General features: G+C 43.4%; 1 protein-coding gene across 1 annotated transcript; it reads right to left on the bottom strand.

Moving 5' to 3' along the window:
- Nucleotides 1-1,020: 1,020 nt before the first annotated feature.
- Nucleotides 1,021-12,495, bottom strand: RBMX2 (RNA binding motif protein X-linked 2). Its single transcript, XM_005594570.5, has 6 exons — nucleotides 12,427-12,495; nucleotides 12,100-12,215; nucleotides 10,597-10,648; nucleotides 5,344-5,473; nucleotides 3,175-3,352; nucleotides 1,021-2,313 (listed from the first exon to the last, which is right to left on the bottom strand). Exons 1-6 carry the CDS (start codon nucleotides 12,429-12,431, stop codon nucleotides 1,826-1,828), a joined length of 969 nt encoding a protein of 322 aa, XP_005594627.3. The 5' UTR covers nucleotides 12,432-12,495; the 3' UTR covers nucleotides 1,021-1,825.
- Between the last annotated feature and the right edge of the window lie 1,913 nt (nucleotides 12,496-14,408).

Below are 14,408 nucleotides of genomic sequence, written 5' to 3'. Positions count from 1 at the left end.
ACTTTTCCTACCTACCCTTCCTTCCTATTTCTTCTCCAAGGTTAGATCTATATCATAGTCTGACAGCTTTCCCAGACTCCTCGACCCTCCCCCATGACATCCCCCACAAACTCTCCCAAACTCTCCTGCATGTCTAACCAAGGGTCCAAATTAACACACAGGGAAGTCCAACTTAGTGCACTCACTATTAAAGCTCTGGTCTTTCACTTTGCAGGGTCAGAAATCTGACCTTTAATAATTTACCAGGGAGTATTTATTAAAGGTCCTGTGACCTAGTACCTACCAAACTTGTTAAGAGACTGATAGATAAAGCAGAAAGCTAAAAGTCAAAATAAGAAGGAAGTGCCAGGCAGACCAGAAAGACAGACAATGAAGCTGACAAAGGGTTCCCATACCAGCAACAGTGGCTACTTGAAAAAAGGACAAAGGCTAAAAGGTAGCCTGGTATGTCTGGAACACAAAAAGGAAGCTGACTAGTCAAAAATTAGAAACAACCCACATGTCCACCCACTGAGGAGTGCATAAACAAAATGTGCTCTATCAATACAATGAGATATGATACAGCCATAAAAAGGAATGAAGTACTGATACATGTTACAACGTGGAGGACCTCAAAAACACTACATTAGACCGGGTGCAGTGGCACACGCCTGTAATCCCAGAACTTTGGGAGGCCAAGGCAGGTGATCACTTGAGGTCAGGAACTCAAGACCAGCCTGGCCAACATGGTGAAACCCCATCTCTACTAAAATACAAAAATAAAACCCCATCTCTACTAAAATACAAAAATAAGCAAGGTGTGGTGGTGCACGCCTGTAATCCCAGTTACTTGGGAGGTTGAGGCAGGAGAATGGCTTGAACCCAGGAGGCAAAGGTTGCAGTGAGCCGAGATTGCACCAATGCACTCCAGTCTGGGCGAGAGTGAGACTCCATCTCGAATTTAAAAAAATAAAAAATAAAAAATAAAAAAATAAAAAACCACTACACTAAATGAAAGAAGCCAGACACAAAAGGCCATTATTGTATAATTCCATTTTTATGAAAGATCCAGAATAGGCAAACTCATAAACAGGAAGTCGATTGGTGGTTGCTAGTGACAGGGAGGAGGGAGGAAATGCGGAGTTCTTGTTTAATGGGTACAGGGTTTCATTTTGGGATGATAAAAAATGTTTTGGAACTAGTCAGAGGCAATGGTTACACAACACTGTGGATGTTCAGTACCAAATACCACTGAATTGTTCCCTTTAAAATCGTTAACTTTATGTTATGTGAATTTCACCTCAATACAAATAATCAATACATTGCAAGGAAAAAATGTGGAAAGAGGCATATCAAACAAAAAAGTTTTAATGAAAAAGACAAGACGTTAAAAATTTCTGTAAACAGGAGGGTTTGGGCATGGAGCTGGCTGATTTTAAAAATTCTATCCCATTCGTTCACATCAAACTGTCCAAACCTAGTAACTGGAAATGTCCCAAGATGCTGGGCTGTAAACATCTAACACGAAGACTAGAATTCTAGAATTATCTGGTATTTTCCCTTTCCTAAAAATTCCATCTTCAACTGAGGTCTATGGGTTCAAGAGCCATATTTATGAACCAAAATTCAGGATACATACTCTGGTCCAGGGACAATGGATGGTGCGAAGAATATCCAGGATATCTAGCTGTTGAAACTGCAGCCCTCCCAATGACTCTAATACTCAAGGGATTAAAAGAATCCAGCCCCAGAAGTTTTAGATACAAAAATAGTAACAACCCAACTGAATTTGACTGCATTTAAAAAACATAATTATTTCCAAATCTACTGAGCAGCTGAACAGTCCTCAGTGACGCCTACGGTCACTGGGATTCGAAGATTCCCGCTCCCGGGAGCGCCGGGCCCTTTTATGCCTATGGGATTTATCTCGGCTCCTACTTCTACTTCTATGACTACGCCCTTCGGAACGCCCATTGTACCAGCTAGAATGTGTGTCTGAGCTCCGCCCTCTGTCCCTAATCCTGGTCTTTTCTTCTCTTGCCTCCCTCCTGCTTGAGGACTTGTGCTCGTGCTTGGGTTTCTCCTTCTTCAGGTCCCTCTCTAGGTCCTCTGCTCCACCAGAGTAGGCAGTCCTGGATTTGGGGAGCTTCTGCCCCTCCCTGGGCTCTGCCTTCTGAGCTCTCTCTGAGTTCTTGCTGCTGTGCTTCTTTGGGCCAGGGTCATCCTTTTCCTTTATTGTCTTGCATCTGGGTGATGAAGAGGATGGTTGCTCTGCCTGTACCTCTCGGTCGGCTTTCTCTTTTTCTTTCTTTTTTTTCTTTTTTTCCTTTTTGTCTGGAGGGTAAAGGAAAGTAGCAGCAAATAAGAAAAGGTAAAAAAATAAAGAACTCCCTTAAAAAAAACAAAAGCACCTTTCTTTGCTGAATACGTTACATCAAACACAGGTACTATAGTTCAAAAACATTCACGGCCGGGCGCGGTGGTTCACACCTGTAATCCCAGCACTATGGGAGGCCGAGACGGGTGGATCACGAGGTCAGGAGATCGAGACCATCCTGGCTAACACGGTGAAACCCCATCTCTACTAAAAAAAAATACAAAAAAATTAGCCAGGTGTGGTGGCGGGTGCCTCTAGTCCCAGCTGCTCAGGAGGCTGAGGCAGGAGAATGGCGTGATCCCGGGAGGTGGAGCTTGCAGTGAGCTGAGATCGCGCCACTACACTCCAGTCTGGGCGACAGAGCAAGACTCTGTCTCAAAAAAAAAAAAAAATTCACATGCTAGGAGGTGAGGAATGTGCATAAAGAGAACAACCTTGGCAGCAACATGAAGGGGCCACTGTCTAGGCCTCCAAGGAGAGTGCCTCAAGAAGCCAACTTGGATGTCTGTCACCCTTGATATGTCAAGTTGCTGTACAAGGTAATTCCCATCCTGAGTTACCTCTTCAAAGACCTTATCTCCAAATGCAGTGGCATTCTGAGGCACTGGGGGTTAGGATTTCACCATATTAACTTGGGGAGAGAGACAATTCTGCCCATAGCACCAGCCTTCCACTGATACTCCCCACTTTCCCAGTTAAACTATGCTTCCCCATACCTTCCCCTTTCACACTTGAGTTGATTCTCAACTATCAATGAATGCAAGGAAGAGCAGACATTAAGGCCATCCAGAATCTTCTCTTAGGTCTTAATGCTTTACCTTTTTTGTGCTTTTTTGTTGGTTTTTCATCTTCAGAGCTCTCAGACAAACTTGGTGAGGGGGTACGAGCCCCACAGCCCTTCTCCTGGAGCTGTCTGGTCACATCATCCATTTCTTCCGAGTCCTTAGGAGCCCGATAGTTAGACACATGATCCACTCGGATAGTTCTTCCTTTGATCTAAGCAAGACAGGCAACGCTTCAGTGAAGACGGCCCTCATACCAAACTGCCAACTATTTGAACACAAGCTACAGAGAACCATGATTTGAACTATATCCTTTACCTTCTTGCTAAATTCTGTCACTAAAGCAGACCTGCCCAACTGGTGTGTCATAGCATGTACACCTAAATATTAATTTATACTAATATTTAGTTAATATAATTTTATTATTATAAAATATATAGTGCAGCCTCTCAGTGCAGCCAGGTGAGGCCTGGGGCAATTGTACCAGCAGCCTCATCACTTTACTCCAGGGCACCATGCAAATATCTTCATGTTCTGTATGTGCCATAAAATGAAAAAGACTAGGAAATACTACCTCAGAGCACAAGCATCAGGGAAGACTGAGATTTAGATGCATAATGAATTACCCTTGATCTGTAACCTAAGTTTACAGTGAAACATACCCTAGGAAGGTCTGGCAACTAGAAGGAATTCTTGAAATCTGGCTTAATGCTACAACTGCTTTCTCGACCCAGTAATTAGGAGGCAAAGTCAGACCAACAGTTTGGAGGGAGAAAGGAATCGAGAAAAAGGCACTTGCTTTTTTCTTCAGCCCTCACACCTTGCTCTAGCCCCACCATACTGGAACAATAGGCTCACACTGATTCTTGCACTACGAATCACAACTCTCCAGGTGAACAACAACAAAAAATTAACCCCTCTGGTCGGACGCAGTGGCTCACACCTGTAATCCCAGCACTCTGGGAGGTCGAGACGGGTGGATCACTTGAGGTCAGGAGTACGAGACCAGCCTGGCCAATATGGCAAAAATTTGCCGGGTGTGGTGGTGCACACCTATAATCCCAGCTACTCAGGAGGCTGAGACAGGAGAATCACTGGAACCCAGGTGACAGAGGTTGCAGTGATCCAAGGCCACGCCACTGCACTCCAACCAGGACAACAGAGTGAGACCCTGTCCCCCTCCCCCCGCCCCCCAAAAAATTAACACCTCACTTAAAATAAAAACATTCTATTTTTAGGCAGATACAGACTTACTCTCTAGGCAAAGCCATTCAAAATTTAAAGTTTGGCTTTTATTGTTCCAATACAAGAGCAGATTTTTATTTTTACCTTGAAGCCTGAGCGGCTTCTGTTATGTATCCTCTTCTCCATTTTGAAACACTTTGGAAAACCTTCCTTTTACAATGACGCCCTCTGACTGCTGGCTTCCTTAAACATCAAGCCTAGAACCTTGTTCCACTCTGTTCTATAATCTCCAGCTATCCCATACTCGTGAATCAGTGACAAACTCTCCAACTCAAGCCTCCCCACACCAACTCTGTGACACTGTTCATTTCAACTGCAGCTTTTTTCCTAAATGAGTGCAGCAACCACATGGAGCATCAATACGCCTGACTTGCCCTATCTCCTTCTAAGAACTCAGTGCCTCACTTACGACAGTGGAAATAAGAGGGATCTGGGGGGAGAAAATTTCAGGATGAAATTACTTTTGTAGAATCTGTCATCGGATTTTAACTAGAGAATTTCTAGAGCCCAATATGCTAGGTCACTGGAGATACATGACAGGCATACATGGGTATGTCCTAGATTATGAGGCCATGTTGAAGCCCAAAACTCCCAACACAGGACAATATGGAAGAGCAATGTTTGCTAGTCTCTTCATCCTCCAGTGCACCAGAAATGATAGTAGACAGTAAAAAAAGAAAGGTGAAAAACAGAGGCCTGGATGAGAGGCAGGCCTGGTGCCTATGCTCCTGGGGAGATGGTTTGTTTACAGATGGGGAAAAGAAGCAAGTACTGCAGGGCCACGAGCCAACAGAATTATTTCCTGGAATCTCTTCTTGACCAGCGTCTCCACATCTCTGCAGCCCCCGCAACAAACCAAGCTGACAAGTGCTGCCCTTGTGTCTGTGGGAATCAGGTAGAAAAAGAAACACCTATACATGGGAAAAAAGTCCAACCAATCTGCTTAATAAGCACACTCACCTTGATCCCATTAAAATTGTCCACGGCCAGAATTGTGCTCCTCTGGTCTTCATAGCAGAGGAAACAGAACCCTTTGGATTTCCCAGTTTTCTTGTCCCGCACGAGATTAATGTTAACAATCTCGCCATATCTATTTATTTTATAAAAGAGTAAGACATTATTGACTTAAAAGGCAAAAACATGCAGATAAGGTAATAAAACAAAATTCAAATAACATAGTGTGTACAAGAGATACATCTAGAACAGGATGACACAGAAAGGTTGCAAAGAAAAAGTCAGACAAGTACAGGAACACCCAATTAAAAGTGGGTGGCAATATCCAGAGCAAAAACTAATTCAAGGCCAAAATAAAAATATCACATGAGACTAAGATTATTTTACACTGAAAAAGGCCTAAATACACAATAAAGGTATACATCAGGAAAACTCTGAGTCAATTAAGAAATCAAACATTTTAATTAAAAAAAGCTATTAGAAATGCAAAGAGAAACTAAGAGAGAAAGTTATGGGAGAATGTAACACATCACTTTGAAGTTTATCACGCATAAAGTGGACAGAAATAAAATAAAATCAGATGAATTAATACACATAATTATACTAACAAATATTAATGTAGGACTATTAGATACATAGATATCTTTGAATACTACAAGATGACATTTTCAAGAATCCATGAAGCATGTATTAAAATTGACTATGGATTAGGTCTCAATGTAAACCTCAATAATTATACCAAAAAAAAACAGAACAGACCATGTTTCCAATTATAATGTTATAAAGCTGGAAATGGTATTGTAAATAAAAAACACATTATCTAACTAGAACTTGAAAGCTACTCTCCTAACAACTGCATGAAAGAGAAAATGAAGCAAAAAAAAAAAAAAAAATCAATGGTAGACTATTTAGAAAATAGCAAAAATGAGAAAAATATATACCAAAACTTATGAAATGTGGCTAACGTCATACTCAGGAAAATTTGTAACATTAAAAGACTTTTATTGTGAAAACAAAGGATGAACATAAAGGAAGAAAGCAAACCTAATGAAAGCAGATGGGAGTTAATATAGATAAAAGCAGAAATTAGGCTAGGCATGGTGGCTCATGCCTGTAATCTTAGCATTTTGGGAGGCCAAGGTGGGAGGACTGTTTGAGGCCAGCAGTTCGAGACCAGCTGGGGCAACTGAACAATACCCTGTCTCTCAAACAAACAAACAAAAAGGCAGAATTAAATAGAAAAAAAAAAAAAAAAACGCCAGGCATGGTGGCTCACACCTGTAATACCAGCACTTTGGGAGGCAGGAGGATTGTTTGAGGCCAGTAGTTCGAGACCAGCCTGCACAACAGAACAAGACCTTGTCTCTTAAAAAAGCAAACAAACAAAAAGGAAGAATTAAATAGAAAAAAAAAAACCAGGCACGGTGGCTCATGTGCATAATACCAGCACTTTGGGAGGCCGAGGCCATAGGATCACTTGATCCCAGGAGTTTGAGACCAGCCTGGACAATACAGCAAGACCCCTGTCTCTACAAAAAAAAAAAAAAAATTGTTTTAAATTAGCCAGGCATAGTGTACACCTGTAGTCCCAGCCATTCAGGAGGGTACATGGGGAGGATCACTTGAGCCCAGGAGTTAGAGGCTGCAGTGAGCTAGGATCATGCCACTGCACTCCAACCTGAGCAAGAGAGTGAGACCCTGTCTCAAAAAAAGAAAAAACGTTAGGAAAAAAAAGACTACCTTACTCCTTACAAAAAGATAAATTCCAGATAAGTTAGAGGTTTATAAATTTAAAAATAAAGTCATAAAAATAAAATAGGAATTGATAGATGTTACATGATCACATACACACACTTCAGCCCAAAATCTAGCATCCTACTTAATGAGAAATACTAGAGCCAATTCAACTAAGTTTAGGAACTATTTAATACTAAATTGGAGGTATAGGCCAATGCAGTTAGATAAAACAGATACAATAAATAAAAAGAGGAAGTAACACTACCTTTTTGTAGATTACATATGACAGTTGCCCAAGAGCTCAAGGCTACAGTGAGCTATAGTCTTAACACTGCACTCCAGTGTGGGTGTCAGAGCAGGGCCCTGTCTCAGAACAATCAATTAAATTAAAATGCTAACAGCTGGGGGATCTGGGTGAAGGAGATACAGATATTCTTTATATCATTTTATAATGTTCCTGTATTAAGCCTGAAATTATTTCAAAACAAGAATTGAAACAAAAAAGAATACAGGCACTGGCTTGAAGGAACTCATGTTGACCCTCACATAGGGAAAATTTGAGCATCAAGAAAGAATAATGATAAGTATAACATATCAAATTAAGAAAAAGTAAGTCCATAGTACAGGCTGAGCATCCCTAATCTGCAAATCCAAAATTCAAAATGCTCCAAAGTCTGAAACATTTTGAGCACCAACATGATGTCACAAATGGAAAATTCCATATCTGACACCTTTAAATTCTGATGGTTCAATGTACACGAACTTTCACACACAAAATTATTGAAAACATTGTATAAAATTACCCTCAGTCTATGTGTGCAAGTTGTATATGAAACATAAATGAATTCTGTGTTTAGATCTGGGTCCCAGCCCCAAGAGAGCTCATGACGTTTATGCAAATTGGAAACACTTCTGGTCCTTTGGTCCCAAGCGTTTTGTTTTTCTTTTCTTTTCTTTTCTTTTTTTTTGGAGACAGAATCTCACTCTGTCGCCCAGGCTGGAGTGCAGTGGTGCTATCTTGGCTCACTGCAACCTCCACCTTCCCAATTCAAGTGATTCTCCTGCCTTGGCCTCCAGAGTAGCTGGGACTACAGGCACCCACCACCACACCTGGCTAATGTTTTGTATGTTAGTAGAGATGGGGTTTCACCACGTGGCCCAGGCTGGTCTCACTCCTGAGCTCAGGAAATCCACCTGCCTCGGCCTCCCAATGTGCTAGGATTACAGGCATGAGCCACCGCGCCCAGCCCCAAGCATTTTGGATAAGGGATATTCAACCTGTAATACAATACACAACAAAGTGCTAGAGCAAAGAGTTAATATCCTTCATACATGAAGGGCTCATGTAAAATCAACAAGAAAATAAGGAAAATACTTGTAGAAAAAAGTTGGCAAGGGTATGAATAGACAATTTACAAAGAAAAAGAATAATGGGCTGCAAATCTAGAAACAGATGTTCAACCTCACTGATGATGAAATAAAGGCAAAGCAAAGTAATAATGAAAAGCCCTTTGGCAAATATTTTTTAAAATCGCCACTGTTAATCAGGATTCAGAAAAATGGGCATTCTAGTGAGTGTGGAAATTGGTACAACCTTTTGGAGAGCAATTTGGCAATGTTTATAAAACATCTTTAAAATGCTAACATATTGATCCATATTCCTCTTTCACTAAAGAGACCATGAGGGATGCATACAAAAATGTATATACTATAATGCACACTGCAGTATAATTCATAATAGCAAACCACTGGAAATAACATCCAGCATTTTTTTTAAAATGATAAAGAGATATGCCAAAACATTAAGGTTTTCCTTAAGAGTGTGTTCTATTTTCTTCTTTATACTTTATTTTGCCAAATGTTCTATAATGACTATATATTACCTTCAAAATAAGAAACAAAGTAGATTTCTTTTTTTTTTTCTTTTCTTTTTTTTTTTTTTTGAGATGGGGGAATCTTGCTTTGTCCCCCAGGCTAGAGTGCAATGGTGCAATCCTGGCTCACTGGAACCTCCACCTCCTGGATTCAAGCAATTCTCCTGCCTTAACTTCCCAAGTAGCTGGGATTACAGGCGCGCACCACCATGCCTGGCTAATTTTTGTATTTTTAGTAGAGATGGGGTTTCCCCATGTTGGCCATGCTGGTCTCAAACTCCTGACCTCAGGTGATCCGCCCACCTCAGCCTCCCAAAGTGCTAGGATTACAGGCGTGAGCCACCATGCCCAGCCAACAAAGCAGTTTTTTGAAAGGCACTGTTATCAGCGGCAATCTTCATGGAGAGCAACGTGTGTAACCAGAATAGAGAATAGAGAATTAGAATAAACAAACAAGCACACGTGCTAGCTGATCATCACTCAATGCAAGTAGAACTAAACAGCTCCAAGAGGGAAGGCTGAGTAGAAGTACACAAAGGGGTAGAAATTATAGGCTGCACCTGCTGTGAACCTTGCAACATCCACAAGTTGAAGGAAGCAATCTTTGTCCCTGCCAGGGCCCTCCACTCGTGTGGGTTGCCCAGGTTCTCTATCACAGCCTTCTTCTCACGGGTATTGCCCAATTCCTTTCCCATGGCTTGCTGCCCCATAAGTGGCCCAACCACTCAGCCAGGGCCCTCTGTCCATGGATGGCCCTACCATCCTGCCATAGCAATCCCTCTGCCAGTGTATGCTACCTGTGTTTGCTTGGCCAGCCCCTTTTGCCATGGTCTGCTACCTGTACATGCTGTCCAACTTCTCTGAAACAGTACTATGCTCTGAAGGCCTACAAAACCCAAATGTAGTGGTCCTTTGCACCTGTGCCAAGATCCTCTGGCCCTGTGGACTAACTGTGCTGTTTACCTCTGGGGTTGCAGGCCAGCTGCCCAGCCCCTCTCCTACTAGCTGCTACTACCAGTATGAGCCACCAACACCCTCTCCCACCAAATGCTGCTGCCAACACCTCAGCAGAATGAAGAATATACAGATCTCCTATTCATTCTTGTTCCTCGTCAGGCTGTGATTCTCAGCCTCCAGGTAGAGATTGGCTTTGCTCACTAACCTTACATTCATTGAGAATCAAAGAAAGCAAACTACAACCTTCTTTCTGTTTTTCATCCCAATTCCTCTGTGGTTTGCCCCAGTCGTATGATGCCACACAGGCAAGGACCAGAAGGGCCCTGTGACCATGGGTTACCCCTAGTTTGCAAGAGCCCAAGGAGGCGTACCAATATGGAACCTTCCTGAGGGTTCCAGTCTGTTCCAGTCTAGGCCCAGGCTGAACAAACCTCAGTGAAAAACAACAGAAATAGACTAGAATCCCCAAGATGGCCTCCCAAATTAACAAACCTCTTGGATCTCCCACAGGAGAACATTCTAGAACCATGTCCTGGGACTGATCTAGACTAGAGCAGAAGCTCCAGCCCTCCCCATGCAGGGACACCATTCAGCCTAGAGTGAAAATAAGTGGTTTTTGTGATGCCACAAAATGCATTACAGAAAAAAGTACTCTGTCGACTCAGGAGGCAGGAAATGAAAGGGGACTTACTGTGAGAACACACAGATGATGTCCCCTTCAGTCAGTTCATAAGGAAGCCCTCCTAGAAAAGAAAACCACATTTCAGTTCCACCAACATTTACCAAGTGTTTACTACGTACCATGCACTAGGCCAGGCACTAGGGGTGCAAACAGTAAGCAACAGGCCCTGCCCTTAAAGAAATCAAGTCTGGGCTGGGCACCATGGCTCACGCCTGTAATCCCAGCACTTTGGGAGGCCAAGGCGGGTGGATCACCTGAGGTCAGGAGTTCGAGACCAGCCTGGTCAACATGGCGAAACCCCGTCTCTACTAAAACTACAAAAAAAATTAGCCGGGCGAGGTGGCGGGCACCTGTAATCCCAGCTACTCAGGAGGCTTAAGCAGGAGACTCGCTTGAACCCAGGAGGCAGAGGTTGTAGTGAGCCGAGATCACGTCACTGCACTCCAGCCTGGACAACAAGAGTGAAACTCCAACTCAAAAAAAAAAAAAAAAAAAAGAAAGAAAGAAATCAAGTCTGATGCAATGACAGAAGTACATGTAAGGTGCCAGTAGAACAGGAAAAGGAGTGACTAATTTTGAGTGGAAGTCAGTGTCACCACTAACAAAAGTAAACTGATCACTCAGTCCTCCTGGCACCCAAAATCCTATGGGCAAAGCAGATAGTTTCCATCACAAACCTCTGCTTCCACAAACATGTTGAATTCATCTGCTCATTACCCACAAATTTACAGCTATGATACAAAATTAGTCTACATATGTCATGATTAACCCCACCTACACATAGACAAAGGTTATAAAGACACTGTTAAGCATTTCCTAGGGAATAATTTCCCTTCCAAATGTTTCTTTCCTCATCTGTAAGATGGGGATATTAGCAGGTAACTCGCAAGACTGTTATAAGAGTTAAATAAAACGATGCATATAAAGTGCTTAGCACAACGTTTTTACAATAACCTCTTTGAAGCATCAAACTTGTACAATTACTGGTTGTGATATAAAGTGAATACAGTAATGGTAGTGTGGCCATGGTCAGAAAGCAGGAGCTAGAGGAGCAAAGTGAATTCTGCAAGGGAAGGGGAATGGGGGAGGGCGGTGGTAGCAATATGGGGCTGTGGCTAAGACCATGAGTTCTAGAAAGCTATAGTTCTGCCTGTTGCGGTTATTAGCTATGTGACCTTAAGGAAGTCCCTTAACTTCTCTGCACCCCAATTTCCTCAGCTGTAATAACGGGTCAGGGGGTGAGAGAGAAATAACAACAGTCCCTGAACCTTAGCACAGCAAATGGCAAACAGTAACTCTCATGAGCACTGATTTGGCTGGGAAGGAAAACTAAAAATGGGGCAGAAAAAAAAAAAAAAAAAAAAGATGGAACACGGATTCCCGGGCAGACAGCAGATGGATATAAAGGAGGGCAATGAATGTAAGCAGGAGTGAAGGGTGAAAATGCTGAAATAGTCGGACACCGAGCAGGAGAATCTTGGGAGCACTGCGGAAGAAAGATGTGCACCTCACCCAGGAAGATCCAGGCGCTGTCCTTGTACTCGGAGTGCCAGGACACTTTATCGGCCACCCCAAGCTGGACCTCTCGTTCATTCAGCTCGTTGATCAGCTTCACCTTAGTTAAAGGACTTCACGGTGGCGGGGGTGAGGGGAGGCAGAAAAGCAGACAAGTAAATGCTAACCGGCCGAAGCTGAAGAAGAGCAAAACAAGGGGACGAGGTGTTCTAGTCCCCGCGCCTCTCCCGCCCCTCGACCCCGCAGACGCTCTACCACCCCAGCCCCAGTAGACCACCCTCAGCGGCCCGCTGCTCGTTCCTCAAAAGGAAGCTGACGCCTTACTTCATCTCCGCGGGCTCGCGCTCAGCATTCAGGAATCAGCGCCCGGGAAAGGCAGCGCCGCGCATGCGCGGCCCCGGCGCCGGTGGCTCGTCGAGTCGGTGACCTCGCGCCGGAAGAGCTGGGGCGTACCGGGGCGTGGCGCCTGCGCACTAGAAGCCTTCCGCGTTCTTTGCGGTTACCTCTTGTAGAAACGGTTTTTCTCTAATTTTTCGCTTTTTCTCCTCTGTGAAATGGGGTAAAGGCACGAGCCTGGGCTGTTGCAGGACCCCCAGCTCTTGAACGATATCGGAAACTGGTTAGATTAGCTATAAATATTTGCTGAATGAACGGAATAAGCAGCCTGATGTGGCGACTTTAGTCTCAGCCCTCGCTCCCAGTCCAGAGTCCCACTTGGACCTTCGCTCTTAGTCAGTTGCTCACGCACAGACCCATCAAAGCATCCCTGTCATGGCAGAAAAGTGAAGAAGATAGGTGAAAAGGTAAATCTTCTGTTGTTCTTATCCCAATACATAGGCAACAGACCAGTGTGCCTCTATAGGCTGAATTGAATACCTACAGATTTGCATGAGAGCCGCTGCACTTACTCTTTTCCATAGGCTCTCTCCTAGTTGAGCAGGAGACAGAAATTAATATTGTTAAATTAATAGCTAGCAAGTGAGCAGATGATGTACTGTATGATACTAGAGTATGTGCTAAGCAATTTACATGTATTGTCTCTCCACCCTCACAACAACCCAATGAAGCAGATAAAATTACAATTCCTGGCCGGGCGCAGCAGCTCATGCCTGTAATCCCAGCACTTTGGGAAGCTGAGGGAGGAGGATTGCTTGAACTCAGGAGTTTGAGACCAGCCTGGGCAACATAGCAGAACCTGTCTCTAAAATAAAGGAAAAAAGGGGGGGCCAGGTGTGGTGGCTCACACCTGTCATCCCAACACTTTGGGAGGCTAAGGCAGGTGGATCACCTGAGGTCAGGAGTTCAAGACCTACCCAGCCAACATGGTGAAACTCTGTCTCCTCTAAAAATACAAAAATTAGCTAGGCATGGTGGCACACGCCTGTAATCCCAGCTACTCGGGAGGCTGAGGCAGGAGAATCACTTGAACCTGGGAGGCAAAGGTTGCAGTGAGCTGAGATCGCACCACTGCACTCCAGCCTGGGCAGCAGAGCGAGACTCCTTGTTTTTAAAAAAAAAAAGAAAGAGAAAGTAAAAGAAATTTCCACCCTCGTTTTGTAGAGGAAGAAATGAGGCTCAAATGAATAAATTAACTAGAAAGGTACTAGAGCACCTGCACCCAGTAGGTCAGGTTGATTCAATCAGTCCTTACTGAACATCTAGATTTGTCCTGTGCAGCTAAGGTCTGTAGACAGGAGTATCAGGTTGGGTCCTCTGCCCTCAAGGAGCTAATATTATAATTAAGGGGACAAGATATATTTGCCTGATAGATTTCAACCAGAAATATCTAGAAACCAGTGGAAGAGATGATTAACATATAATATGTGATTTAACCCATATTGACAGTTTGAATCCATTTTGCACATGTCCACATCAGTACCTGCTCTTGGACCATGATGTTCTAAAAGTAAAAGTCCAGAGCTGTGTGGCCTATCTCAGAGCACCAGATATTAGGTCCTTCATAAAAACATTTTGATGACGATACCAACTGTACCCTCAAGTGGCCCACCATGTAACCAATGTCCTGCCAAAAAGGAGAACAGAGCCTGCCCACCAATGACAGTTTCTCCTCATTCATTCTATGTCTGTTCCCCCTTCCCCATTCCAACCTAGCTATTCATTAACTTTGTAAAATTATCTTGGCAATGAAAGCTAAACAGTGACAGATTGCATATGGGGGTTATCTGCTCCTAGGAATCTCAGGTTGCTTAGTTGTGGGTTGAAGTAGCCACTGCAGAGTGATAAACTAGCATGCAGCATTATCTTGCTGACTCTTTCAAATGGCTGTGAAATGAGAGAGTTAAGAC

The sequence above is a fragment of the Macaca fascicularis genome, chromosome X (genome assembly GCF_037993035.2).
Source record: "Macaca fascicularis isolate 582-1 chromosome X, T2T-MFA8v1.1".
NCBI lineage: Eukaryota > Metazoa > Chordata > Mammalia > Primates > Cercopithecidae > Macaca > Macaca fascicularis.
The sequence above is the reverse complement of the archived record's forward strand: the minus strand, read 5'-3'. Positions and strand labels throughout refer to the sequence as shown.

Excerpts from the sequence above, each read along its gene's own strand:
- RBMX2 (XM_005594570.5), bottom strand. Across the intron at positions 10,649-12,099 it reads CAGCGCCTGGATCTTCCTGG|GAGGGCTTCCTTATGAACTG; the intron begins GTGAGGTGCACA and ends TTTCTTTTCTAG. Across the intron at positions 3,353-5,343 it reads ACAATTTTAATGGGATCAAG|ATCAAAGGAAGAACTATCCG; the intron begins GTGAGTGTGCTT and ends TGTCTTGCTTAG.